The 27449-nt window shown below is 44.4% G+C and overlaps 1 protein-coding gene and 1 long non-coding RNA gene across 2 annotated transcripts in view; one reads left to right on the top strand and one right to left on the bottom strand.

Annotated features, from left to right (window-relative positions):
* The window catches only part of LOC309645634, a 215791-nt gene that overhangs the window by 40847 nt on the left and 147495 nt on the right, over positions 1-27449 (top strand). The window lies entirely within an intron of this gene.
* Positions 24605-27449, bottom strand: part of FCRL5 (Fc receptor like 5) — a gene marked incomplete at its 5' end in the record, with an annotated part of 60828 nt that continues 57983 nt past the window's right edge. Inside the window, one exon of the mRNA XM_082414627.1 lies at positions 24605-27431. Coding sequence (XP_082270753.1) covers positions 27342-27431 — 90 coding nt within the window. The 3' untranslated portion in view covers positions 24605-27341. The remainder of the gene's footprint in view (positions 27432-27449) is intronic.

The following is a 27449-nucleotide window of genomic DNA, read 5'->3' as shown; positions in this document are numbered from 1 at the left end:
GTCTCCCATTAGTAACAAGTCCAGGGCAGGGACCTTGACATCAGGTCACAAGCCAGTCCATGTGGGGAGGGGGTGGGGGAGCCGCCAGTGGATTTTCACAGCCCCGGATCCTAATTAAATGGTCCCCATCTCTCCATCACAACCTGCCTAAGCCTGACCTTTGCATCTCCCCTTTCCCCACTTTCTTCTCAAACCCAAGCCATCAGCCTCTCCCAACTTCCGGTTTTCAGTTAACAGGGCCACCCTTCTCCCACCCACCCAGGCTGGAAACCTGGAGTCATCTTGACTCCTTCCTCCGACAGCCCAGATACAGGCTCACATCCAGCCCTGCCTTTTCCAGCGCTCCAACCCCAGTCACCTCACTTCATCTCAAGTCAGCAAGCATTCTTGATCACCTGCCAGGGCCTGACTGGTGTCAGGTGCTGGTACGCAAAAGATGAGTAAGGCCCAGGCCTTGCCCTCGAGGGCGTCACCGCAGTGTTAGTCGCACTATAATAAGTCCTATACTGGAAGCACAGAGAGCTTTGGAGTTGGAGAGATGCATTTCCACTGGGGACATGAGAAAGACAGTCTGGACTCACCAGTGACTGGCTGGGTGGCCTTGGACAAGTTACTTAAGCTCTGAGCCTTTGTTTCCTCAACAACAATAGGGGAATGATAAAAACCCTTGCAGGACTTGGGAGGATTAACTGTAATAATAGCTAACATTTGTTAGCTCTCATTAGGTACCAAGCCCTCTCCTAAGTGTTTTATAGGTAACATGTCATCTTGTCCTTGCAGACCTTGTGAGGTAGGGGACAGCGTCATCCCTATTTTTAGATGAAGAAACTGAGGCTCAGGGAGGTTAAGCACATTGCCGGAGTGAGCCCAACTAAAAAGGACTGATGCCAGGATTTGATGCAAGACACTGTTTCGTAATCAGGTATTACTCATCCATGTAAGTTTATCTTCAAAATAGTGGTACTAGTAGGTAACCTTTTTTGAGCACTACACTGTGCCAGGCTCTGTGCTGATTGCTTTACTTCCATTTAATCCTTAGAACCATCCTAACAGGTAGATACTACTATTTGAAATTCTGAGAAAATTGAGGCTCAGAAAGATGAGATAATGCCCAAGGTCATACAGCTAGTTCCCTGCAAAGCCAAGTCTGTCTAAGAGGAACCTACCTAGCCTACAGCTGAAGTTTATAGAAGGTTTGGGTTTGAGAGAAAAAGCTGGTTTATTAATCAGTCACAGGCACCAGGAGCTCGTCTCCTGCCCCGACCTCAGCTCAGCTTTGGGAACGAGGCACACAGAGAGCTGCAGGCTGGGTTGAGGAGGGGAGGCTGTCAGTTTCCAAGGTCACTCACCATGAGGCCATGGCATCAGATGCAGCAGCAGGAGGAGGAGTGGGGGGCTTTACCCTTCTGTATTGGCAGCTGCTTAACCTGCGTTCCCAAGGCTTCCACATCTCAGAGCCTCAGACGGAGATGCTGCGCCTGGGCTGGTAGATGCAGAAGCTGTGAAAGAGCTGTTAACCAAAACTTTAGAAATGGAGACCTGACTGAAATAAAAAGGTGTACATTGGGGGCTTGTTAGAACTGCAGCCCAGGAGACACAGATTCAAGAAGTACTTGAATTGCGTTCCATGGGACTACAAAATGGGGGAGGCTTAGGAGGGCAAAACCTGCAAGGTTACAGTTAATTACCTGAGTTCTCAAGAATTATAATCAAAGATGGCAGGAAGTAAGGGTGCTGGTTAAGCAAGGATTGGTTGGGGTCCGAAATGGTTGCATAGTTACAAGGGGAACTCTTGAGACCATAAGGTTGCAGCTGGCAGGTGTTGTTCTGAATGCCCTGGTGGTGTCCTTGGGTCTGGTACAGTTCAAAGAAAGTTCACGTTCTCTGTGGTACAGAGATGTGTCTGACACCAGATCCTCAAACGCCTCCTGACTCCATTTTTGTGTGAACTGTGATTACTGTATTATAATTTCAATTTTTCATCAGAGTGGAGGGGAGAAGTGCCCCCAAGGGCACTGCCAACACCCCTCCCCAGCCCCATTCCCCAGCTATGACTATGGAACACGTCATCAAGAGAAACCACCATCTTGCCAGCTAAAGGTACCAGAGATCAGAGTTCAGGGCTGTCAAGCAACTGGAAGTTTAAAGGGGAAAAATCTGGAAGCATGACAATCTAGAAGGAGTGAGATCCAAGTCACAAAATAAATTGTCTAAATCCCTGGGTGGCAGCTAGACTATACATATGAGAGAAAGACCAAGAGGCCTCGTAGAAAAGTAGGTGTAAAGCAGAGAGAAATCTGTTACTGACAGAGATACAAAAAAATTAGAACTGTGAATCTTTTTAAAAAAAACTGAATTCATACCCCAACGTTGTCCAGCTTGTTGGTAAAAAGCTGAAGCCAGATGGGCTTGAAGAACAGAGTCCAAATCTGACAGAGCAACTGGCAAAAATGAGGGAATACTGAGAGGCAAGGAAACCACTGATGAACAACCTCTAAAAAAATGAGCAAATAATTTGAAAGACACTTCACTAAAGGACAAATTGCAAAGAAACACATGAAAGGTGGAGAAGTGCTTAACATCATTTATCATTAGGGAAATGCAAATGAAAATCACACTGAGATACCACTACACAACCCTACCATGGCTAACACAAGAAGACTGAAAATACCAATTGTTGGAGAGGATTTAGAGCAACTAAAATTCTCACACATTGCTGGAGGTAGTGAAAATGGCACATCCACTTTGGGAATTTGGCAATTTCTTGTAATTTTAAATGTATACTTAACCACACGACTCAGTGTTCTATTCTTAGATATTGACTCAACAGTCCTAAGGAAATGAAAAACAAGGCTGAGATTATGTGAAGCAACATAGGAACCCAGAAAGCAAAATTTAACTCTCGGGGTTGCACTAGTAGGACCTAAGAGTCGGTGTCTCCTTAAATTTTGTACCTTAGATGACTTCCTTGCCTCTAGCTAGTCCCAGCCCTGAGAAAACATGTCTACACAAAGACAGGTGTGTTCATAGTGTCTTTATGGGTAATATCCGAAAACTGGAAGCAGCCCAAATGTGTATCAGTTGGTAAATGGATAATCACATTGTGGTACATCCATTCCACGCTGTGAAATACTACACAGCAACACAAAGAAATGAACAACCAGTACACAGAAAAACATGATGGACTCTCCAAGGCTTTATGCTAAATGAAAGAAGTCAGACACAAAAGACTACATACTGTATGATTCCATTTACATAAACTTCAAGAAGAGACAAATGATAGTGTCAGAAAGCAGATCAGTGTGGCCTGGATCAAGAGGGGTCCAGAGGAAGGGGATTGATTGCAAAGGGATACAAGGGAATTTTTTGAAGTGATGGAAACATCTGTTTATTGACTGTGGTATGGGCTACCTCACTGTGTACAGTTGAGTAAATGTGTGAATGAATACATCCTTTGAAGGCAAACAGAGTTTGTCAAATCCCCTTGACAGGCTTAGAAGCCCTGAGTCTCAAGGACAACACAGACCCTGCTGGGAACTGACCCAAATGCCAGACCAGGATTTGTTCAGAGTCCTCTGCTTTTCACCTTCCAAGGACAGGGTGAGAGGTAGCATACTGGGCTTATCAGTGATGCGCAAGCAATCTCCCATGGAGATACACCTAAAGAGAGAGCCATGTGGTAAAGAAACAGACACACGTGTCCTTGATTACAAATAATACGTGCTTCAGAGGCAAAGTAAAGGATGCCAGAGACCAGATCTAGTAAGAAAAAGCTGGGAGTTGGAAGGGAATGGAGGGGTAGGGGTAGGAGGAAGCAAGGTTCATTTTTCAGGGCTGACTAGTTTTTAATTGAGTTGTAATTTACATACAGTAAAAGTTGTCGATTTTATGTGTACAACAAGATTTTCTTGTGTTTCCTAGAGAGAAGTTTTAACTTTTCTACAACTGTGTATTAGATCCATTCAGCCTTTTACTTCTTGGGTGGAGTGGGGACAATTGGGTCTGGTGTTTGCCTCGAGATATTATGAGTAAAATTGTGCCCCCTTTCTGTTTGGATCTTCCCCTTAGAAGCTAACTGGTAGGGCCAGGTGTTGTCTGCGTAGCTACTCAGTTGTTGAAACAGGTGGGGTTAGACAAGGGACTATGGGCAGCCATTCTGAGAGCTTAGTCTCTATGGTTTTTCTCTGAATTTGCTAGAACACTTGCACTTCAGGCCAGTGCCCTGGGCTTATGAGCTGGTTCTATTCCATGGTGAGAGGAGCGCGCCTTTGAGTTTTGTGTGTGTATGCATGTGTGTGCGTGTGTGTGTGTGTGTGTGTTTCCATTTCTGCATGGCCCAGCCACCTTGGTAACCATCATTACTAGTATTATCTCTAGGAGCTGAGCTTGGAGAAAAGAGTATGCTGGTAAACACTGCTCATTGAAAATCCCTTCTGGGAGAAATTCTTGGATGAAGATGAAGAGCTTTGCAGAAGTTACGAAGATTTTTTAAAAAACTAGAGCAAAAAGAATAGCAGGGGTATCTTGTCTGTTGCAGGACTGATATTTGGGTTCACTTGGAGTTAAGCAGTTTCTCACACTTCAGACACTCATCGGTGTTGGTGCAGACCAGCTCCCATTGCAAAAGATTGGCAAGAAGGTTGAAGTTACAGTGGGATATTGGGGAATTTTTTTCAACAGATGCTTGGCCACATCCTCATGTGTTTCCTTGTATACAGTAGTGCCACGGGAAAGAACTGATAGCTCAGGTGAGCTGATGGGGCTCCTCTCCTTATCCTTTAATTGTTAGGGGCTGAGAGTGAGTGGAGTCCTGGCATGGATTCCTAGCTTTCCAGTTGTTTTCCCAGCATTTGATGCTTTTCTGCCAAAGCCCCTTTTGGACCCTGCATCCTGTTTCAGAGCTGAGGCTGCGGAGCTGAGCCGAGCCGAGCTGAGCCAGGAGGGGAACCCAGATGCTCGGCCTCACAGATGAGACCAGCTGCAGAGGCTCGTAGCTCTGGAGTCAGTGGTCTTTGAAGCAAAAACTGGTGGAGGCAGCTATGGTGGGGTCTTGAGGCCGCTAGGACCTCCAGAGGAGGGGTGACGCAACTGCACGTCTAAGCTCAGGCTGCACCTCCTGGGGGGTGTCAGGAAGGATGGAGAGGATCTGGTAGTTTTGGCTGCCCAGGGTCTGACTAGCTCTCATAGGCTGAGGAGCACAAGGAAAATGTTGATAGTAACCAGTAATTGCAATGGTTTGCATTTATATATAACTCTTTTAGGAGAGTATTTCAAAGGTAATTAGCATTATAATGAATCAAAACTGCAAGGGACTGTGTAAAATGGGGTATGAGTGAATTGAATTAATGAGATTGCATTCTTCAAATTATTGGCTCATCAAAGAATTGGTTGATAGTTTAAAATGAGTAAATTTTTAAATAGGAATTTTTCTTTTTATTTTTTTTTAAATTTAATCAGTCATCAGTTTTATACACATCAGTGTATACATGTCAATCCCCAAAAACAGGAATTTTTAAATGACTCTAATAATTATCCATCATGTTTGTAGTAAATAGACTCAAGTCCATAACCAGTGGACCAAAAAAATGTGAATGCACATTAGTCCGATTAAATTCAAAATCACCAACTTAGTTCCAGCAAAATAACACTACCCACCACATTAAATTAACCTTAACTTGAATTTTATTGCTCTTTCTAATTTTATACTTAAAATTTTTATTGTTATTAGATAAGCATACAGTGTATACATTTCGTATTTGTATACCTTTGAGTAATGTAATAATAAAATAAGTTAGCAAAAATTGGAGTTTGGAATATGCGTGTTGAGTTTTACTTTTAAAAGGGATCTGTGAGTCTCAGCCTGAACACAAGTAACGTCTGTCACACTTGATGTCAGTGACACCTAGTGGCGGGAGGCAGAACTGCAACTTCATTGATGGTTTAAACAGCCTTCTCTTGGATAAACTTCAGTGTTCGTCTGGTCTTGAAATGAGTCTTGAAATGAGGTGACCACCAGTCCCTGGTCTCTCCCTGTGGCTCTTCAGCTATTTGGAGCAACTATATGGAGGAGAGAATTATATTTAATGTGCTGGGAACAGAACGTGGAAACAAATGGTGACTTTTAGAGTGAGGAAGTCTTCAGGAAGGCATTTCTAACAATTACAATGGTCCAACAATGTACATAATTTGGCTAGAAATTCTCTTCTTTTTTTTTTGTGTGTGGCGACTCTAACATTCCTTGACCTTATGCCCTCTGGGTAATAAGCTCCCCACCACCAGAAGTGTTTAACAAGCAGCTAATGACCATCGATCAGGGAGGGATTCTATTGAAGGGTGTCCTGAACTTGGTGGGAAGGTAGATTAGAAGGCCTCTTGGCCCCATTGCAACCCTGAGGTTCTTTGGGCTCAGAATTGAATCTGATTTCAGTGACTCTATGCAGGTAGGATGAGAAAGAAGGGGCTGCCTCAGAGCAGGTGGGCAGGACCCATTGATCCAGGTCTTGGGCCCAAGCCCACTCTGCTCCATGCCCTTCTGAAAAGTGTCCATTCAAGTCTCCACCTTCACCATCTCCACATCACTTGAGCTCTTATTAGGGTCAGTTGAATAAAATGTTGCCACTGCCTTCTCTAGGACACCTGGGTGTCCTAGAAGTCACTTTGCCTTAAGAAGTTTCTTAAAGCTCTTTTTGAAAAGAGCTGATGTGCTCTAAATTGCCAACAGACCAGGGAAAGAATTATGCCTTCGCACTATGAAAGGATCAAAGGTGGCCATGGGCTTAATGTGTGACAATGTGTGCAGTGGAGACGCAGGGGTCAGAGCTGTAGATATATAGAGTGATCCCAATAAGAACGGTAGACGCAACACCCCAAACCCCCTCATAAGTGGAAGGCCCATCAACTATGGTGCCTTAGGGGAAAATCCACAAAGTCTGAGAAGGAGAGTCACGACAATATAAGATTGTTTAAAACAAATGTGATAAATTTAGAAAGGTCACGGACAAAATGCAGTTAAAAGGATATGAGATATTCATCACAAGTACTGCTATGACCAAGGTCCTATTTATACAGAAAAGAGTTACAGGGAGCCTGAGACAAGAAGAACTTGCACTCTAAAGAAATGTTCAAAACAAAACAAAACAAAACAAAGGAACTGCCAAGGTCCCTGCAGACCTGGAGAGTGGGGGCAGAATAAGAGAATTCTCATTAAATGAAGAAGGCTGCCTAATACATTCAGAGGAGCGTGAAGGCCTCGCTGTTGCAGGTTCTTCAGAATTGGGGAGAGATCAGGTGCAAAGAGTTTCTACAAAGCCCTTCTCAGCGATGGCCCGAGCACTTTCCTTGGAACTGGACACCTGGCCGCAGAGCCCCTGTGTTGCAGGCCCTGGATCTGTGCTATTTGAGAGAGATGTTGCCCACCCTGGAAAATCTACCTGATCTAAGCCCTGAGATCCAACTGTTACACTGGGTGACCCGACCATCCTCTCCATGATTAGTTTCCTGCCTGCAAACAATCAACTGTAGAATGTGTGTGACCTGACTGAACTTGACAATAATTTCCTCAGGATCAAGTGACACTGAGACCTTGAGCCCAGGGAGCATGTGTAACCGAGCAGGACCCTATGTCCTCTGCTTTAGTTCTTCTCTGAAGTACCTAGATAACGGTATCTCATGCACATTTCCTGAGCTGTTTTACAGATGCTAAAACCCCCACCAGTGGAAGAAGTTAACTACTTGATGACCATGAGCATGTAACCCCCAGACCTAGTGGAGCCCGAGGATTGATAATGTTAACCCCTGTGGCACCACCCTATTACCTCACCATCAACCAATCAGAGAATTGTGCACAAGCTGATCATACACCCTGCGACTCCCCTCCCTCAGCTGGTCTTTAAAAATGCCTCCCTGAAGCCCATCTGGGAGTTCAGGCTTTGTGAGCATTAGCTGCCCCAAACTCCTTGTCTGGCGCCTTACAATAAACGCTGCACTTTCCTTCACCAGAACCCAGTGTTAGTAGGTTGGCTTTATTGCACGTGGATGAGCGAACCCAAGTTTGGTTCGGTAACACATCAGACTTCTTCAGGGAGTCTGACCGTTGGGCTCACTTGGGAGCCCCTGGCAGCACGGTAGCATTATTGAGTGCAATCCCAGGGTTTCCCTTTAGGGGCAGGAATGGTCCCTATGGAGACGTGGGTGGGTCTGATGTTGCACAAGGATGGGAGGGAGTTTGTGTGGCCTGGGGATGGGGCAAGGTTTTGTGGGGCCCACATGCGCTGGACCCCCTGGAGGTGCTCTCTGAAAGCAGGTGACCGTGTAGGCTCTGCAGACACAGGCCCAGCTCTGTCACTTTCTAACTGGGTGAGCTTAGGCAGGGTAGTGAACTTCACTGAGCCTCTGCTTCCTTTTTCTCTAAAATGAGAATATGAATGTATTAGTTGCACCTGCAACTAATACGGTTGGATGTAATAAGTGCAGTGAGGTGCCCAGCTCAGTGCCAGACACATGGGGGACCTCAGCAGAGGTGAGCTACAGTTACTGCAATGTAGCTACAGTTACAGGCAAGGGCCAAAGTGGCCCATCTGGTTGGACTGGGAGGGGGCTTATGCTGTTAAATATTGTTGAAAAGTTTGGATTATAAAGATTGTTTGGATTTATAAAATTTATGGAGCTGATAGAGAACAATCATGTGGCAACCACCCCCCTCTCCCTCTCCTGCACCCAAGGTTGCAAAAAGACAGTTGTGAAAAGTCCAGAAGTGTTTGGTGCCTTCGTGATGGTACAGACAACTTTTTCGGGGCGGTCTGTGACTTGCGGGGGAAAGCTTGCGTGGCTGCGGGAGTGGGATCAGGCATGGGCTGCTGAGGAGGGAACACTGTAAAGACTATCATGACCTTTGGAAAGCTGTAATTTAACATCAGTGGTCTTCAGAAGGTCTCGAGCATGCAGTAATTTATACATTTACAAATACAAAGCTTTGAATCATGTGTCTTGTGAGGTTGGTATGTGTTGTAAGTTGCTTAGCTGGGGAGTGAGCCTAGCAGACTGCCTGGCAATCCCAACCAATGTTAATGGTTCTCTACCAGTCTTCTCAAGCATTGAAGATGCTTGAGATGTGATTAAAAATGAGTGTGTGTGTGTGTGCACGTGTGTGTGTGTGTGTGTGTGAAAATGGCTTTCCAGTGAGAGAAACATGTTGTCAGAAGACAAAAAGTCACTGACTTACAGCATGAGGATACTCACAGGAAACATCTGTCTCAATGAAAACCGATTCTGGGGATGGGAGGGAACCTGCCCCAGCGGCTCCTTACATGTGAGCCTGGGGATGTCCACAGGTGTCCAGAGAGCTTGCAAAGACCCACGGTGTCCTGGATGGTTCTTATGCCCTGGGGGGAAGTGAGGCTTTGTCTGCTCAGACTCTGAGGGTGCCTACCACGCAGGCCCAGCTTCCCAGCCACTATCAGAAGCCGACCCTTTCATGAAGGGGCTTGAGGTCTGCCAAGTGGTAACAATGTCCAGTGACGCCAAGGTGTGACAGCACTGTGGGGACCCCTGTGCGCCGATGTGTGGTATTGACACTCTGGTACCTTTCTATAATGAGATCGTAAGCCTGTGTGCCGATGGTATGACTAAAATGACAAGGGTTGAATGAAGGGAAAGAAAGAGACATGCCTCTGCTTTAAGGAAACCCTAACCCTTTTGGAGCCTTTCCATCATCACGGCTAACAAAGCAAGTGAATTAATAAAAGGAAGTTGTCTCCTCTACTCTTCTCACCTCTTGCCCTTGGCTAGAGAAACACACACACACACACACACACACACACACACACACACACACACACACACTTGTCCCCTCTGGAGGGTTCTGGAGGCAGGCGCACTTTCTTCCATCAGGATGAATGTTTCTTGGCTCCTTCAAGTGGGGCACCAGGGCAAATTTTCTGGTATGTTTGTGGATGTCGGTCCAAAGACCAGGAAGAAGTCCGGGTGAGAAACTCTGAGCCAACTTGCCTCCCCTTCCTGCTACAGTCCTAGCCAGCAGCTTTCTTTCTGGATGCTTCTGGCTTTGCTCAGTCTTTTTACAACCCTCCTTTTCTTTTAATACAGGCACGCTCCTTTGCTGACTTCACGGGTTAATGGACCGACAGAGTTTAGCTTTTGCCTGACTGGGTGATAAATTCTTCCGTATGTGCTGGGGCAAGCTGATGTTCTTACAGACATTGAACACTGGTATTTATGTCCTAGTCAAGCATCTTTCCATCTTTCCACAATATTACCAAGGGCCCTTTTGCAATTATATGTAGATGGCCAGACTGGAGTGATGGTCTGGTTGTGAGGGAGGGAAAGTATAAATTCTCCATCAAGAATGGCTCTGTGGACGCCTGCCCAGAGGAAACGAGGCTTTCCTGAGTTCATTTGTCAGACTGAGGCTGCTTCCCATCATTTGTCTTGAGGGTTTTTTGTTTGTTTGTTTTTCTGTTTGTTTGAAAGAACTCATTCTATTACTTGGATTGTCAGTCTTAGGAAAATAGCTTTTCACAAAGAATAAAATGTAGAAAATATTCTGTGAAAGCCTTTTGCATCCAAGTGGGGAGTTTTTGAGGTTTCAGACATTAGGTCATTGATGATCAAAAAGTTGACATTCCCCTTGGGAAAATGGTTATTATCTTCACAAGACAGTAGCAAGCTGACCCCAAAAGGGACGTGTGAGAATCTGTGTTGTGCATTCTTACACAGCTGTGCCAAGGGCAGCGATATCTGACAGTTTCTTCAAGTCCACATGACAATATTTTATTATCATGTTTTAATTTTTTGGTTTCTGTTTCTGGTTTTGCTTTTACAAATAGCCTCTTACCAGAATGGGCGGAGGTGGAGGGTGTGTGAGATGGCCTAGAATGGTGGGAACCTCTGAGAAGGGTGCTGTCCGCATCTGTCAGGGGTTCAGGAACCCAGAGCCCAGTTTTGAAATGATCCTTTGGATTTTTTATGTATTTTCTTGATGTGAATTTTTCTCAAGCTTCGTATCTTTCATTTAGTACTTCCTGTTGTGGAACATCTTGCTCTGATGCTCGACCACCTGCTTGGCATCACTGGGTCTTCTAGAAAACACTGTGGACAATGAAGCTGCCTCTGGAGACCTGACCGCCTGCCTCACCCACTGGCCACACAGCTGCCACATGCCTTACTTTTGGTCACCTGAGCCCTGCGCCTGTTACATTTCCACGCCCCTGTGTGGTGGCCTGTGCAATTTGTATGCACCACACAGGGTTAGTGGCTTTCAAGGGCCTTAGAGGAAGGACGGAAACTGAAGATCCCTTGCGTTTTGAGGCCAGTGACCTCATGAATGTGGCCCCCAGTCCCTCTGTGGAATGAGAGTCTGAAGGGTGTCTGGTGGTCCCACCGGCCTTCCTGTAGGAATCCCAGACCTCTCTGGACCCAACCCCTTCCCTCCCACAGGACCCAGGGCCTAACTTTTTTTTCTTTCCCTTTGAAGTGTTCACCAGCCACTTTAAATGAGCTTTTCTCTTCCCTTAACCCTGACTTTGGAGCCAGCTCCCTTGTGCCTGCCTATTCCTGGGCCTCTCTGTTTTCGGGATTTTACTGGTCTTTATTCAGGGGATATAGGCTAGGGATACAAAAGTAGGCAAGGTATAAAGTTCAATAACCCCTACAGGTGTAACCTGAGGCTTAATAGCTGCTGAGAGTTTTTGTGAAAACCTCATGGGCTGCAAGCCCTGGGGTAGCTGCCAACATAAGAAAGGGGAGACCGGGTGGGGGGTCATGGCCAAAAGTCTCAGGTGTATTTTTTCACCCTTAGTGGGAGCTGGAGATGGGGCAGAGTTTGTTTGTGAGGTGGAAGACAGTAATTACCAAATCACTACAAAGTGATTACCAAATTACAAAATCACTACATTGGGTTTAGGTTTTCATTTTTAAAAATTCAGAAATTACTTAAAAATTTTTTTTGTCGTTGTTGGAAAAGAACAGTGAAATTGTTCCCTTGACACCACAATTATCTTTTCAGCATTAAAAATAAGTCCTTGAACACCATGCACTTTAAAAGTTTGATAACTTTACTGCTGAATTGTTTGTATCAACCTGTGAAAATTTCCAAATCACCTTTTATTTTTACCCTAATTATTTTTTTGTGACTTAAATAACTTATCTAAAAACATTTCCGCACAAACTCATCTAAATGTTAGTAAAGCTCCTCCTGGTGGCGAGTCTGAGTATTGAAGTCCCGCGGTCTATCTTCCTTCACGGGCACCAGCCGTCTACGACCTAAGCTGCCTGAAGAGCGGTCTGTGCCAACCTTTTGATGCTAAAGCTCTGATTTGCCACTGATAGGGGTGTGTGTGTGTGTGTGTTAGGGGGTGGCTGGGTGGGTGAGCGGAATGTGCATAGAGGCTAAGGATGAACAGGAAGACCACGGGTTGTATTTAGGCGGGAGTTGAGAGCGAACAATCAGGAGACCTACTTGTCACTTTGCATCCTGTTCCCCTATCAGCAGCGCTGAATTCGTTGGCCCGGAAAGGACCCTCATTACACAGGGGAGTTGTGTGCTCCCCACTATCCAGCCTGAGGCTGCCCATATCTGAGGCACCACTGGCTGTGCACAGAATGCCAGCTCCTGCTGCGGGCAAAGCCACTGGCCTCCAGCTGCTGCCTCCCTCTGTCCTGCTTCCCTATCCAGGCCCCAAGGAGACAGGAGGCAGCTCCCCCAGGTTGTTACTGGGGACTCTGCTCCCAGGCCTGGCACCAGCCAGGAAACCAGTGATGACTAGTGGTCACTAGTTAGAACTATGGCTTTACTTTGAATTTTCAGTGTGCCGTAATAACCTCCATACTAAATAGACATATTCATGTGTAAAGGATACATGCTCGTGTTTAAAACTCAAACAATAGATAAAGGCATTCAATGAAAGAAACTAAAGTTTCTCTTCCTTATTGCTCCACATTTACGACTGCAATGAACAATTTCTGAGTCGTCTGGTTACTAGCACACAAATGTAAATAACATGGCAATATGTGTAAACTCTTGATTTACCAACTTTAGGTAGTATCTATTAACTACCTTGCAGGAAAGGTAAAGAATTTAGGGCATTATATGGGCTTCCTTTCTTCCTGCCCCCTCTACTTCCTGGTTTCGATCTGTAATGTTACTAGGTTTTCCAGTGGTCAGATATATGATTTAAGAGTGTACTTAAATCTCTATTTCTTGATGTATCATCTTTAGACAAAATCTACTGATTTTCCACTACACAAGACAAGGAAATCAGTGCATGTAGATGTCCCTCCACTCTCCTCCTCCAGATTTCTGTCAGCCATACTATCATTTTTATATTGAGCATGTTTATAGCAGTTAAATGCTAAAGTAACCATAATTAAGTGTTCTATGCTTTGGGTTGATTCTGAAAACTGAAACCCCTTAAATAGTATTTACGGCATTATGATTATATAAACACTATTTACTGTAGAACCAAGAGTTGTGATTAGGCCCACAGAAAAGGAAAGAAAGTAACATGTAATTAAACCTTGGCCACTAAAAGGGGAACGTTCTATGAATGAAGTCCTATTTCCTTCCACTCCGTTGTTTACTCACAATTATCCCACAGTTTAGTTTGCACCAAATTTGAACCATGACTTTCTTAGACTGGGTTTTTCCCAAGGTTTCTAATTGTCATTTTACTTGTTGTTATTGGAGAATCACATATCTTCATCTTATTGTTTAGAATTAACAAAGACCTGCTTAGGATATTTATTTTGAGTTCTTATTCACATAATTTGCATAGGAGAAGTGGCTTGCTTTCTGAACACAATCTTCACAGAGCCCTCTGTCTTTGGACCAATTACTTTCTAGGGCTGCTATGCTGTTGTCAGTTTAGGATTTTTTCACTGCACACCTGAGTCCCACGTTTTCTTGGATGTGGGTCATTTTCTCTTTTGGATTTGTTTGTATTGCTAACGTACAGATTTGCTAGAGCACATAACTCCCGTATAACATAGCAGTTAAGAGTTGGCCTCCTGAGTTTGAAACCTGGCTTCATCGTTTATCGTTCTGTGGTTTGAACAACTGTGTGTGCAGGGTCTTGGTGTCCTCCTCTATAAAATGGGCATAATACAGCTCCCTCCTTGGTTATTTTGGGATGGGCTAAGATAATACATGTGGAACTTTTAGGTCAGTCACCAATAAATGATAAAAATTAATATTTGGTGGATTTGGAGAGGGAGAGGCATATATTAGTGTGCTCATTGACCACTCGGCCATCCTGAAACATGGCAGCCAAAACATGTTTCTAAAGTGGTCATGAAGGACCTGAAGGACCCTCTGCCACTGGGCACTCCCTTGATGATATTGTGCTGTCTTTTATGCCAATGACTCCCATGTGCGTGTCTCCAGACCTCTCTTCTAAGCCCAGACTTCCATCCCTGACTGTCTACTTGACATCCCCGCTTGCATGTCCAATACACATCTCAAAGGCAACTTGTTCAAAACTAAACTCCTCATCTTCTCTCCCAGACTTGTTTCACTCCCACCAGTCTCCAGCTCAGGATGGAGTTGTCATCTTTCTAGTTGCTCAGGTCAACCATTTTAGAGTCACATTGATTTCTTTTCTTTTTCTTGTAGTCCACATCCAAGCCATTAGGAAATCCTGTGTACTCTATGTCCAAAATGTCGCCAGTATCCTACCCCTTCTGACCACCACCACCGTCTCCACCCTTGTGGGAGCCATCATCATCTCTCACCTGGACCATGCACAGCCTCCTAACTGGTTTCTCCGCCTCCACCATTGTTCCCTGCCATCTATCCTCAGACTTGTCAGGTATGATCCTGCCTTGCAGCCTATGCCCTCTTTCCAGGACTCTCCTCCCTCAGAGACCCATTGTCCGTCCGATGAACCTATCATGCCTTTGCTCAGACGTCACCTTCCCAAGGAGGACTTCCACGGTCACCTTACTTAAAACTGCAGCCTGCCCTGGCCACTCCTGATGCTCCTTGCTCTGCTCTACTTCTTCTTCCTTCTCCATGGCACATACCACCCTCTAAATTACTACACACGTTACTTATTTTTCATGTTTATTGTTTAGTATCTTTTCCTCTGCTAGATTGTCAGCTCTCCTTGAAGGCAGAGTCTTGATCTGGTGTATTCACTGATGTATTCCAAGTGCCTAGTGCGGTGCCTGACTCAGTTGCAGGCACAAAGTAAAATTTGGTGAATGAATGAATGAATGGCAGTGAGGAGAGCTGGGGTTCTCCCACACTTGCATACTCCGCTGGCCCAGCTATTTGAAGGTGACACCAGGAGGAGGCAATTTGGTTAATAAGCCCAGGGAGCAGAATCTCCTTAAAGTTAAGAGTTACAGGGGGGTGACTTCCAGAGTGCAAGGCTATCAGGACTCATGAGGATTTCCCACCCCAGCATTCACTGGACCTGCTGGTCTCAAGGCTTCTTTCCAGCTCCAACCTTCTGTAATTTCAGACCATATGAGGTGCTGAGTTCCCTGGAGGTATTCCAGCATAGGCTGGATGATGTCTCAGGAAGGATAATGCAGAGGGACCCAAGCATGAGAAAAGCATTAATAGTGGATGACCTTCAAGTTCTCCTCTAATAATAAGATTTGATAATTAGATGACTCACCTCCTCCTGGTCTCTCCCATCCCTCAAAGCCTGAGTCACAGCCCTGGAATCTCTGGTCCCGCTGGGTCCCTCTGGGCCATTCCCTGACCCTCCTTATACCCCTATTACTCCATGGTTATGGTCACAGAACCTCTTTCCCCTCCCCCACAGAACGTATTCTATTTTTGCCAAGGCAATGTAGTATCCTTGACTGAGAGAGAGCAGCCTGGACCAATGAAAGGAGGGTAAGTGAGGGACACCTTCCTCTCAACCTTACTCTTTCATCTCTTCTTCTAATTTCCACCCCTTCTCACTGACATGGCCACATGGCCAGCTCTGGACCAGACTTATCCATCAGGTTTGCACTGTGGTTCTCCACTTGGAGACACAGGTGGACATGTGAGTTCAGAGGTGTGGAATAAGCACAGGAGAGATCTGAATGAGAATGGCGATGGTCAGGCAGGAAGGGAGGCTGAGGGCTGGAGCATGGAGAAACAGCCCTGAAGTACCCATCAGCCTAAGCACTCTCATTTTCTCCCACCCCCCAGCCCTTGATCTCTTCAGCAGCCTGGTACCAGAAAACCTAGAGCTACAGGATATGCTGGGCTCTGGCCCAAGGAATTAGAATTTATTCAAAGCCCTCTTGTGAGCAAACAACATGATCTTTTGTCAGTAAGAGACGTGGGAGAGTATGTCTAGCAAAATCACCCCTTTGCTTTTATTTCTCTGCTAAATGACCAGATAAAACCCAAATTACATATGTCATTCCCTGAAATGCTAAATATATGTATTCTCACACCTCCCACCTAATTATCCCATTCCTTTCACATTAAAAAGGTTAACAAGCTATTTTCCACTATTTTCTTCTGGAGTATCTTTTTGGTAGTTCAGCAGCTGTTTCACTGTAATGATGGAGTAGGGACCAATAAAGGCAGACAGCAATGCAAACTTCGTAATGAATGCAAGTACCTCGCCACCTGCTCTGAGAACACCTGCACAGGGTTTATACAAACATTATCTCTTTCAATAAGTACTCCAGGCAAGCAGCTGATATTATTTTCCTGTTTTACAGGTGAGGTAAGCAGAGCTTGGAGAGGCTGGATAGTGGGCGGTAGGGCCATACAGGAGCCAGGCCTCTGACTTCAGCTCTCATCTGCTCTTTGCTTCTTCACAAATGTCTCTCTCCAAACAAGACTAGTGACCCATGAAACCCTGCAAGGACATTGGATGAAGAGGCTAAGAGCATGGACTTTGATGCTAGCTCCAACTTACTAATGTGCGCTCTTTGCTTGTTATGGCTAAAATTTATTTATCTATTTATTTAAAAAATTTTTAAATTGAAGTATAGTTGATTTACAAAGTTGTGTTAGTTTCAGGTGTACAGCAAAGTGATTCAGTTATATATACATTATATAATATATATATTCAGTTATACATATATATTCTTTTTCAGATTGTTTTCCCTTATAGTTTATTACAAAGTATTGAGTATAGTTTCCTGTGATATACAATAAGTCCTTGTTGGTTATCTATGTTATATATAGTTACATGTATATGTTAATCCCAAACTCCTAATTTATCCCTCTCTCCCTTTCGCCTTTGGTAACCATAAGTTTCTTTTCTATGTCTGTGCATCTGTTTCTATTTTGTAAATAAGTTCATTTGTATCATTTTTAAAGATTCCACATATAAGTGATATCACATGATATTTGTCTTTGTTTGACTTTCTTCACTTTGTATGATAATCTCTAGGTCCATCCATGTTGCTGCAAAATGGCGTTATTTCATTCTTTTTTATGGCTGACTAGTATTCCATTGTATATATATACCACATCTTCTTTATCCATTCATCTGTTGATGGACATCTAGGTTGCTTCCATATCTAGCATAATGCCTAGCATGCTGCCTTATATTTATTAATTCTTCAATAAATAGTAGCTTTTCTTATGAGTTAGGTCTCTGATGAGTGGGCTGTATTGATCAGAGGAGATTGGAAGAGGGGAAAGACAACAAGGTTGGCTAGTTGACGTAGAAAGAGTTAAATCTGGAGATTTTGTGCAGGCCAGCCAGATGTCAAAGAGAAAGACAGACCTTGAGGAGGAACAAAGGACAAAACAGAAAGAGAAAACAGGTGTGCCCTTGAAATGTTTGACATTCTTTTAACTACCAAAGTGAGGGAGGCCAGACAGGTACCTCTCTTCTTTGAGGACACCCCCCAAATAACACCACTCTTCCCTGTCAGAGCTCTGAACCAATCGAGAGACAAACCAAAAGATATATTGGAGCCAGTTGACCACCTTTATGATCGTGATGATAAATTTTATACGTCAAATTGATAGAGCCATAGGGTGCCCAGACATTTGTACAAACGTTAGTCTGGGTATATCTGTGGGGGTGTTTTTGGATGAGATTAACATTTAAATTGATAGACTGAGTAAAGCAGATTGCCTTCCTTAATGTAAGTGGGCCTCATCCAATCAGTTGAAGGCCTGATCAAAAAAAAAAGGCTGACCCTCTTCCAAGTGAGAGACAATTTCTCCTGCTTGACTAGCTTCAATCAAGGACATCGGTTTTCTTCCTTTCTTGGACTCAAATTGAAATCTTGGCTCTTCCTAGGTCTCTAACCTGCTGGCATTTGGACTGGAATTACACCATCAGCTCTTCTGGGTCCCCAGTTTTCCAAATGCAAATCTGGGGACTTGTCAGCCTCCATAATCACATGAGCCAATTCCTTATAATAAATCAATCTCTCTTCTAGATAGATAGATAGATAGGTCATCTATTAGTTCTGTTTATCTGGAGAATCCTAATGCAATTATTAATAAAGCTGAGGAGTGAGAACCAAATGGGCTGGCTAACTACCCCTTTCCAGGCTGGAACTTGAGACAACCCACCTGAGGGAAAGTTTCAGTCTTCAGAGAAGACACACTTATCTAGAGTGCAGGCTTATACTGGTCCTGAGTAAAGAGGAAGGAGAAAGGGAACAAATTCCCATGTCTATAACTTGGATATAATAGATTCACCAGTTAAGATGTGAACAAATGGCCATTATCCACTAACTGGGGAAGAATAAGTGGTGTTTAGGGAAAATTACAATGTTCCCTAGATTTTTGTTCAGCTCACTGTGCTTATCCATTAAGCCTGTGGTCGATCACGGATGTGGGCAGCAGAAAGAATATCTACGATGCCATCTATGTGAGGCTGCATCCCCAAACCAAATATTCCTCCTCTGTGCAGTCTTCTGGGAGCAGAGCTGAGCAGCTCAGGTTTTGTAGAGAGCTCTGAAATGGGTCAGAACAGTGAACTAACGAGAGTCCACTCCAGCTCACAGTGTACGTGAACCTGAGAGTTTCCTCTCTGTTCTATTACCTGCCCCTAGTTATTTCATCCGTATTTCCTAACCGTCTATTAATTAGAGGTTCTGCATTGAGGTCTGATGACATCATTTACTTCTCCAATCATAACATGCCAACACAAAGATACTCTGATGTTGAAAACAAACTCCATTCCGTTAGGAAATCCCCAGGGAAGAATGACAGCTCAAAAATTAAATTCCCAAGGAAATTAAAGTAAAATATTTTAAGTTAAAAACCCCAGTCATCATCCTCAATGTCCTGTGTGGCTCTGTCCTTGGCCAGGGTGTCTCAGTGCCTGGGCCAAGCAGGATTCTCGCGACACATGTAGTGGAGACGGTGGCTCACAGGGCTGGGTGAAGTTCTATCAGCATCTCAGGGCACCTATCAATTCAATGCCAAGTGTCTGAGGTACTTCTCCCCTACCTGATGCTTTATTTTAAAAGTATGCAAATCTCAGAAAAGCTGGAAGAGAGAATAGTACAATGAACACTGGCATGCCCTTCCTTGCATTCACCAACTTTTTGTCAAATTTGTTCTCTTTCTCTCTCTCTCTCTCTCTCTCACACACACACACGATTTAAAAAATGTTTACTGAATCGTCTGAAAGTATTTTGAATATTTTCAAAAATATTTATAAAGTAATATCAGGTTATTGATTCAATATTATCAATAATATATAGTCCATATTAAATTTTCCCTAATTTCTCCTATGGTTTTTTTTTTTTTTTTGATCAAGAATCCAATCAAGGTTCCTATTAAGTGTGTCTTTTCAGTCTCCCTTTGTCTCACTGCCCTTTTGTTTTCATCTTTTGTGACATTGACAGTTTTGGGGAATCTCTCTCAGAATGGCCCACATTCTGAATTTGTCTCCTCAAGTAGGTTCTGGGTTAGCTTCTTTGATAAGAGCACTCTGAAGGTGAGACTGGACTTCCCACTGCACCACATTAGAGATCACCGAGGGTCAGTGCCCCCACTACCAGTGATGCCACATTTGATCACTTACTGAAGATGGGAGCTGCCAGATCTCTCCGTTGTAAAGGTACATTTCCCCTTTTGTACTGTGGGTGGTGATGCATTGAGACCCTGTGGATCTCTTGTTGCCTAGCAACCTCTTACCCAGTAATTTTAACATCCATGGGTGATCCTTGCCTGAATCAATTGTTACCATGGGATTGCAAAGTGGTTATTTCCTAATGTCAACATTCCTTCTACATTTATTATTTGTTGTCTTCTGTAAATAAGAGATTTTGACTGCTCTTTTTTTTCCTTTGAGAATAATTATCTCATAAATTCTTACTGTGTTCTCGTTTATTACTAGTAATATTATTTTTCATGCTCAAATTATCCCAAGGCAAACTCATAGATGATGTACCTTACTATTTGCTATATACTGAATGTTTGTGTCCCCTCCAAATTCATATGTTGAAACCTAATCCCCAATGTGATGGTATTAGGAGGTGAGGGTCTTTGGGAGGTGATTAGGTCATGAGGGCAGAGGACCATGAGGGCAGAAGATGGCTGAGACCGCAGCTTTTTTTTTGTTTTGTTTTTAGTAAACATATTTTTAATTCATTTTAATTAGATTTTAAGCTGCTTTTGTCTTTGGAGGCTTTTAAAAAGAAAACTGAGTTAGGTCCACTTCAATGTCCACTGATTTTCTTTTGTGAATCTTGTATGATGCTCGCAGGTTATATTGTAGCTCTGCAATAATATCTATCTTGATTTTCCATTCTGCAGCTTTCTTTTGAATATGTTCTCTAGTTGAGGATTTGTGTAAAGAATATACTGCTGTTCTTGCCATTTCCAAAGCAGTCTTCAGAAAGGCCATATCTATCCCTTTATTATTTTTGGTCCCGTGGGAGGATTCTTAATTACTGTATCAAATGACTTGGACATTCTGTTAGATAATGAGCACACATCACACTGAACCATGTCAACATTTGTTAACTCAAACTCTTCTACATTCCTATTAAATATTTCCAGTGCATCTTCATCTATGTCGAATCCAACACACAATCCCTCATAGGGGATTTTGCCCTTATAAAAGAGACCCCAGGGAGCTCCTTTGCCTCTTCTGCCATGTGGGAACATGTCTAAGAACCAGGAAGCAGGCCCTCACCTGACACTAAATCTGCGGGCACCTTGATTGTGGACGTCTCAGCTTCCAGAACTGTAAGAAGTAAATTTCTGTTGTTTTTAAGCCACTCTGTCTATGGTATTTTTGTTATAGCAGCCTGAGCAGACTAAGACACTATTTAAAAGAATCCAGAGAGTTAATAGGACATTTCAGTGTATCATAGCACGGGTCCTAGACTTACTGACTTTAGAAAAGAAGCCAATCTCAAGGTCCTAAAACATTTATCCTAACAAAATTATGTCCCCAGAGACCAGCATTTAGCATTGCCAAAGAAACTGGTGTCTGAATCACAGAGGGTAAATGGAAAAGATCTTTTCACCATAATGAAATTGTTATAAAGTCTAGAGTCTGTAATTTTAACTAAAGTGGAAGAAATCTTAAGTTTTGTTTTGCTACTATGAATTCACCATGCTGGGAAAGGGATACAATTCACCTAAGTGGTACCTTCCTTTTCCACTGAAGAATTTTAAAATTTCCTTTTTTTGAGCCTGGTGCTACCACCTTCTCAGAGCGGCATTGGGTATGAGCTTTGTTGGGTAATGTGGCCTCCATCACAGATGGTGAACAGATCTTTTCCTTTAGTCCTGAGCTGCTCTCGCTGTTGTCATCTCTCGATTTGCAGTTAGGCCTAAAAACCCTCCTTCTAGGGAATGCGCTCCCCTTGTCTGTCTTTGTGTTAGTTGCAGTGCTGTAGTGGAGACAAATGTCTCTCCTCTCGCTCTGTAAGGCAGCACGGGGATACAGCTCAGGCTCATATCTCTGGTGTCCTTGTTAAAAGACTCAGCTGAGGTTGGGTCAGCAGACCCAGCCCTTCCTACCTTGGCAAGACCCTAACACCTAACAGCTTGAAAAGCTCTGTGACATACATGGAAGTCAGCTGCCTTGCACTGAAAGCAGAAAATATTGCCCTGGCTCCCAATATATCAAAGGCCTTGAATGAAAAGGTTCTGTTTTATGGCTGAAGCTTGGTCACAGCCACGGCTGTTCAAGAAAGCCAATCTGTTGAAGGACAGTGGTCCCTTTTTCAAGGTTGCTGGCTTTGCTGGGGCCCTTGACTCTCACCTAGAAGATAGCCTGAAGGAGAAGCTCATGTGCTAACACACTGTGGGTGAGTATAATCCCAGGGAAGCGGAAGGGAGAGGGAATAGGAGGGAGGCTGGGAAAGAAGAACACATTTAAGATGTGTAGACCCAACTTGGCCACAGTTTTGCAATAGGTTGATTGCTCGGTCACTCAAGGAGTCCTCGGAGAGGTCATATAAATAAAGCTTTTACATCTCTGAATGGTGCATTTAAGGAGGGGGCTGTGGAGAGGAGAAAAGGAGCAACAGTTATCCATTGCCTTCAATATCCCAAAGTTAACTTCCCTGCACATTTGCACTTCAGCCCAATAGGGGAGCCCCGGAGTGGAGGTGGAAGGTTCATGGAATGTGTGTGAGGGAGGTGTTGTCAAGTCATGCCCCCAAGTGCCATAAGGACCTGGAACCCTTGACTGGCAGAAGCAGCTGCCTGAATTCACAACCATGGGAATAGTGTAAGTCATGTCCAGGGCCACTGCACCCAGAATAGTCCAGTGCACTTGCTCACCATTGCTTAATGGTCAGTGTGTGTATCCCCAGCCCTACAGTCTTTGGTCAAAACCTCGTCTTAGTTCTAGTGACCTGCCACAAAACACCACAGCCTAAGACTTAAAGCTCCTGTCTCAAGTTCAGCAGCCAAAAGCCAACTCCAATACACTGTCATAAAAAACCAAGGTAAAAAACCCATATAATCTCTGCCTGGTAAGCACCACCAAAGCATAGAGCCATCTGCCCTGCTCCCCTGAATTCTCTATTTTTGTTTCTCAGGGTTTGAAGCCTCCTATGCTAAACCTTGAGGTTGGGGTTGTGAAACTGTAAGTATCCCTCTATAGAGGCAGGTCTTTTAAAACTTAAGGCAGAGGGGAACACTTGCTCCTGTGGGCTGCTCTTGGCTATGAGAAAAGAAGACAGAGGGGCTGGACCACTAGAGGCCAGGAGCGTGGTGCTAATGGAACTCCCTTCCCACGAGAGGAGTGGGGAATCGTGTGCTCTCTAACATCCCCAAACCCCAGGGCTCTTGTGTTAAGATTTCTTAAAAGCTCTCTCCCTGGGCTCTGCTCTCTACCTGAAGCTCAACAGTTCCCCTTGAGTGGTGAGATGAGGGGCTGTCTTCCCTTCTTTAAGCCATTATCTAGGAGTCCTGCCTTCCCCTGGCTGGAGTTGGGAGGGAGAGTAAAACACCCAGTGCCCCTCACCAGACCACCCATCTCCTCCATCACCCCTTTCAATGAACTCTGATCTCAGCTGATAGAGGAGGTGTGAGGAGCCAGGGGACTACCCAAGGGTCGTGTGGCCACTTCTGAGTCAATCCTGTGGGATGTGTCCAGAAGCTCCTCTTCAGAACATGTGAGTTACTATCAACTGTTGAGCTCAGCTTTGGGCCTTAAGTGTTTTTCTGAGGGAAACAGGAAAAGTCCATTCAACACTGTTGCACATTCATTTATTCACTATGAATTGAGCATCTGTGATTCACCAGGCCCTGTGTTGTGTGTTGGGCGTGATGCGAGGATGAGGGGAGGGTTATAAAATAGAACTAACCATAACACTCAACCCTAGAGAGGCTTTAAGTAGTCCAGGGAGAGAAGCACGTGGGGGCACGCACACACACACGCGCACACACACTTTTGTAAGGACTACAAGAAACATAGATGCCAAAGGTTATAGAAACCTGTAGAGAGAAATGAGGCCTCACTGAGTATTGACATTTGAACTAAGTGTTGAAAGATGAGTGAGTTTGACAGAACAGAAAGGGGAAAGTTACTAGGAAAAAAGCCATGGCTGCTTGAAAGGAGGTGGTGCGTGTAGGAAATGAAAAGAGGTTCGCGTGGCAGGAGCACATGGTGCGTGTTCTTGTCTGTTAAAGGGGATATGGGGAGATGGAGCTGAAAGTGTAAGTTGGAACTAAATCATGAAGACCCTTGTGTCCAACGATAGAGCCTGAAATCTGGATAATTGAAGGATTTCAAGCAGAGGAATAAATAGAGCTGGTTTTTAGAAAGGTCATATGAGCAACTCTGTTGGGAGGTCCAGCTGGCAAATCTGTTGGGGATGGTTATGCAAAGAGAGAATCTGGAAGTGGGGAAACCAGTTTTGAGGCTATTACGTAATCCTGGTGGTAGGTGATGAAGGCCTGTACTAAGGAAGTGGCAGTGGGAACTAAAAGGAGGATGTGATTTGAGAGATATTTCGAAAATAAAGTTGACGGGGAACTCCCTGGTGGTCCAGTGGTTAGGACTACAAGCTTCCACTGCAGGGGGCCCGTGTTTGATCCCTGGTGGTCGGGGAACTAGGATCCCGCATGCTGTGTGGTGCAGCTGAAAGAAAGAAAGAAAGAAAGAAAGAAAGAAAGAAAGAAAGAAAGAAAGAAAGAAAGAAAGAAAGAAAGAAAGGAAAGTTGACTGGATTGGCTTGGGTGACCAATTCAATGTAGAGACTCAGAGATGGCTATGCATCTTCTGTCTTGGGTGACTGGGTAGAGTGCTATCTTCAAGTAGAAAAAGAAGAAGAAGGAAAAGAGAGGGAGGGAGGGAGAGAGAGAGAGAAAAGAAGAAGAAGAAGGAGAAGAAGGGGGAGGGGGGAGAAGGAAGAGGGGAAGGAGTGGGAGGAGAGAAGGAAGGAAGGAAGAAAGAGAACACAGTAAAGAGAGCAAGTTTTGTGGGGACAACTGATTGGGTTTTATGTGGTATTTTAGATATCTGCAGTTCATGCAAGTATCTTGTTCTTGTTTTGAACAATACACAGCATTCATCTCAAATTGACAGGTGGACCTCGTAGCAATGATTTTATTGGGATTATTAAAAACTCTAAGATTGAAGGACATGTATTGCACTTCTCTGGGTTAAGAGGGAGCAGGTAATGATATAGACAAATTTGTAGAGGTGATGTTTATTCATCAGGGGGATTTAATAGACATCCAATTCAACAACAGTTCATTGAGCACCAATTGAATGCCAGGCACCATGCTGGCTGCTTGGGCTTTCCTTTTAAGGAACTCTCAGTCTTGTTGGGGAAACACAAAAATGCACACGTCTCTGTATCAGAGGAGCCGTGTAAAGGAAAGAGCACCGTCCTGGGTACCACGAGTCCTGGGTTTAATTTAGTATGTGCTTTGCCACTAACTCGTTATTTAATTTTCAGCTAGTTGCTCTTCCTCTCTGGTTCTCAATTTCCAACCACAAAATTAAAGAAGTGGCTTAGATAAACTCTAAGTTCCCTCCAAACATCAACCATTAGTGATGCCATGTCTCACGGTATACAAGTGCTATGGGAGTCCAAAGACAGATCATTTCCAGTAGCAGCTGACATTTGACTTGGGGCTCAATGAATGAGCAGGATTCCAGCATATGCAAATGATGGAAAAGGCTGAGAGGAGGAAGTGCAGAGCGGCTATGTTAGAAAATGGGGAAGATCACCTGGTGATTGAGTGTAGGGTGTGGAGCACAATGACCACGGAAAAAGCTGGAGAGGGAAGTAGGTGGTGCTACATGGAGAAGGGCCATGAATGCCCCGTCAAGGATTTTATTAATCCAGGCAATGTGGCTCGGAAACGATTCCCCCTGTACAATCCACTGGAGTGTGGAGATCAAGATGAGGTGTGATGGACATCATAAAAATGGATCAAAACATCCCATGGCTCAGAGGCGAGATAGATCAACTTTGAATGGAGAAAGCTAAGAGGTATATTTATTCACAGTGTATTCATTTCCTCTATGGGAAAGTGTGAGGCCTGAGGTGGGGAAACGAAGATGACGGCAGCTACTTTTTACTGACCCAGGGAGGCTGATGAAACCCAGCATGTTGCTGAGAAGTCCTCTTAGCAGCAGGATCTGATGGTGTTCTAGTGGAAGGATGGTGCAGGGAGCACGTGATCTATGTGAGTGGCCCCCATGGAGCTGGGCAGTGGGCAGCCAGAGCCCACGCTACTTCTTCATGGTCCTGGGCGCTCAGTATGCTCCTAGGGTCAGTAGCATTAGCATCACGTGGGAGCTTATTACAGACGCAGGATCTTAGCCTCCACCCAGACTCAGCGAATAAGAATCTGCATTTTAACAAGATCTCCAGGTTACCCATAAGCACTTTATTTTATTTTATTATTTTTTAAACATGTTTATTGGAGTATAATTGCTTTACAATATTTTGTTAGTTTCTGCTGTATAACAAAGTGAATCAGCTATATGTATACATATTTCCCCATATCCCCTCCCTCTTGCATCTCCCTCCCACCCTCCCTACATAAGCACTGTAAAGTTTGAGAAGGCTTCCTGCTTTCTGAACACAGCTTTCCTCACTCAAACTCTTTCTCTTAGTTTATTTCCTACTCAGGGAAGAGAAAAGAGTACTTCCTGGATTTCCTAGGGCGCACACTGGAGCAGATGCCAGTTTGAGGGTAGGAATACACCATAATGACCTATAATATCTTCCTCATTCATTCATTCATTCATTCAATCAATCAAATAGTAATAGAGTACCTCCTATATTTCAATATGTATTCTATCTGCATCTCTGGTCCTCCTGGCCTTGACTGTCCTGGGTTACTTCTGGCAGGATGGGAAGGATCTAGGACCTAGGGTGTGAAATCCACTTACTTGGGCAGGAGAGAAATTATCCTGGTGTCAGATTCTGAGCTTAGAGTTTCAGACAGACAGTGGGAGTGTGGAATGCAGTCCCATCATGGGGAGGTCCATGACGAGCCCAGTGTCCATGTCTCCAGGGGTGTGTGCTGTCCCATTTGGCAGAGCCCACTGTAGCCTTACCAGCCTGACTGCAACTGAGAAAAGCACCCACTGAAAGCAGGTTATCCGTGGTAGAGTTTAGGTGCAGTCCTCATGGAGGAATGGTGGGGATGTGTATGGGAGTAGGACTCGGAATAGTGACCAAAGCTGAAGCTCATTAAGGAAGCCAGGCAACATCATGGGCCTTGGGTTGGGAGCAACATGTCATTAAGAAAAAGACCACTGGGCCAGGGCTGTCATTTTGGAAATAGGCGGGAGTCCTGCGGGACCCTGTGTTCTGTTCAGACTAGGGTGTGGGCACTTGATGTACAGGTTGCTGGGTGTGGCCTTGGGTGGTTTAAATCTTCCCACTTTGATGTCCCTTCTCCCTCAAGGGTGGCTTTGGGTGCAGAGGCTGAGACAGCAGTCGGGAGCTGCGTGGACTCATCTGTGAGGAGTGGATGCAGCCAAGAGCTGGGGCTTAGGGGCTGCGGCGTAAGCCCCCTTCACCTGGGAGTAGATGACACAGGAATCCTGGGGGAAGGAGCACAT

Source organism: Balaenoptera physalus, assembly GCF_965194825.1.
Source record: "Balaenoptera physalus genome assembly, chromosome: 1".
NCBI lineage: Eukaryota > Metazoa > Chordata > Mammalia > Artiodactyla > Balaenopteridae > Balaenoptera > Balaenoptera physalus.
This window is presented reverse-complemented; position numbering and strand designations above follow the sequence as displayed.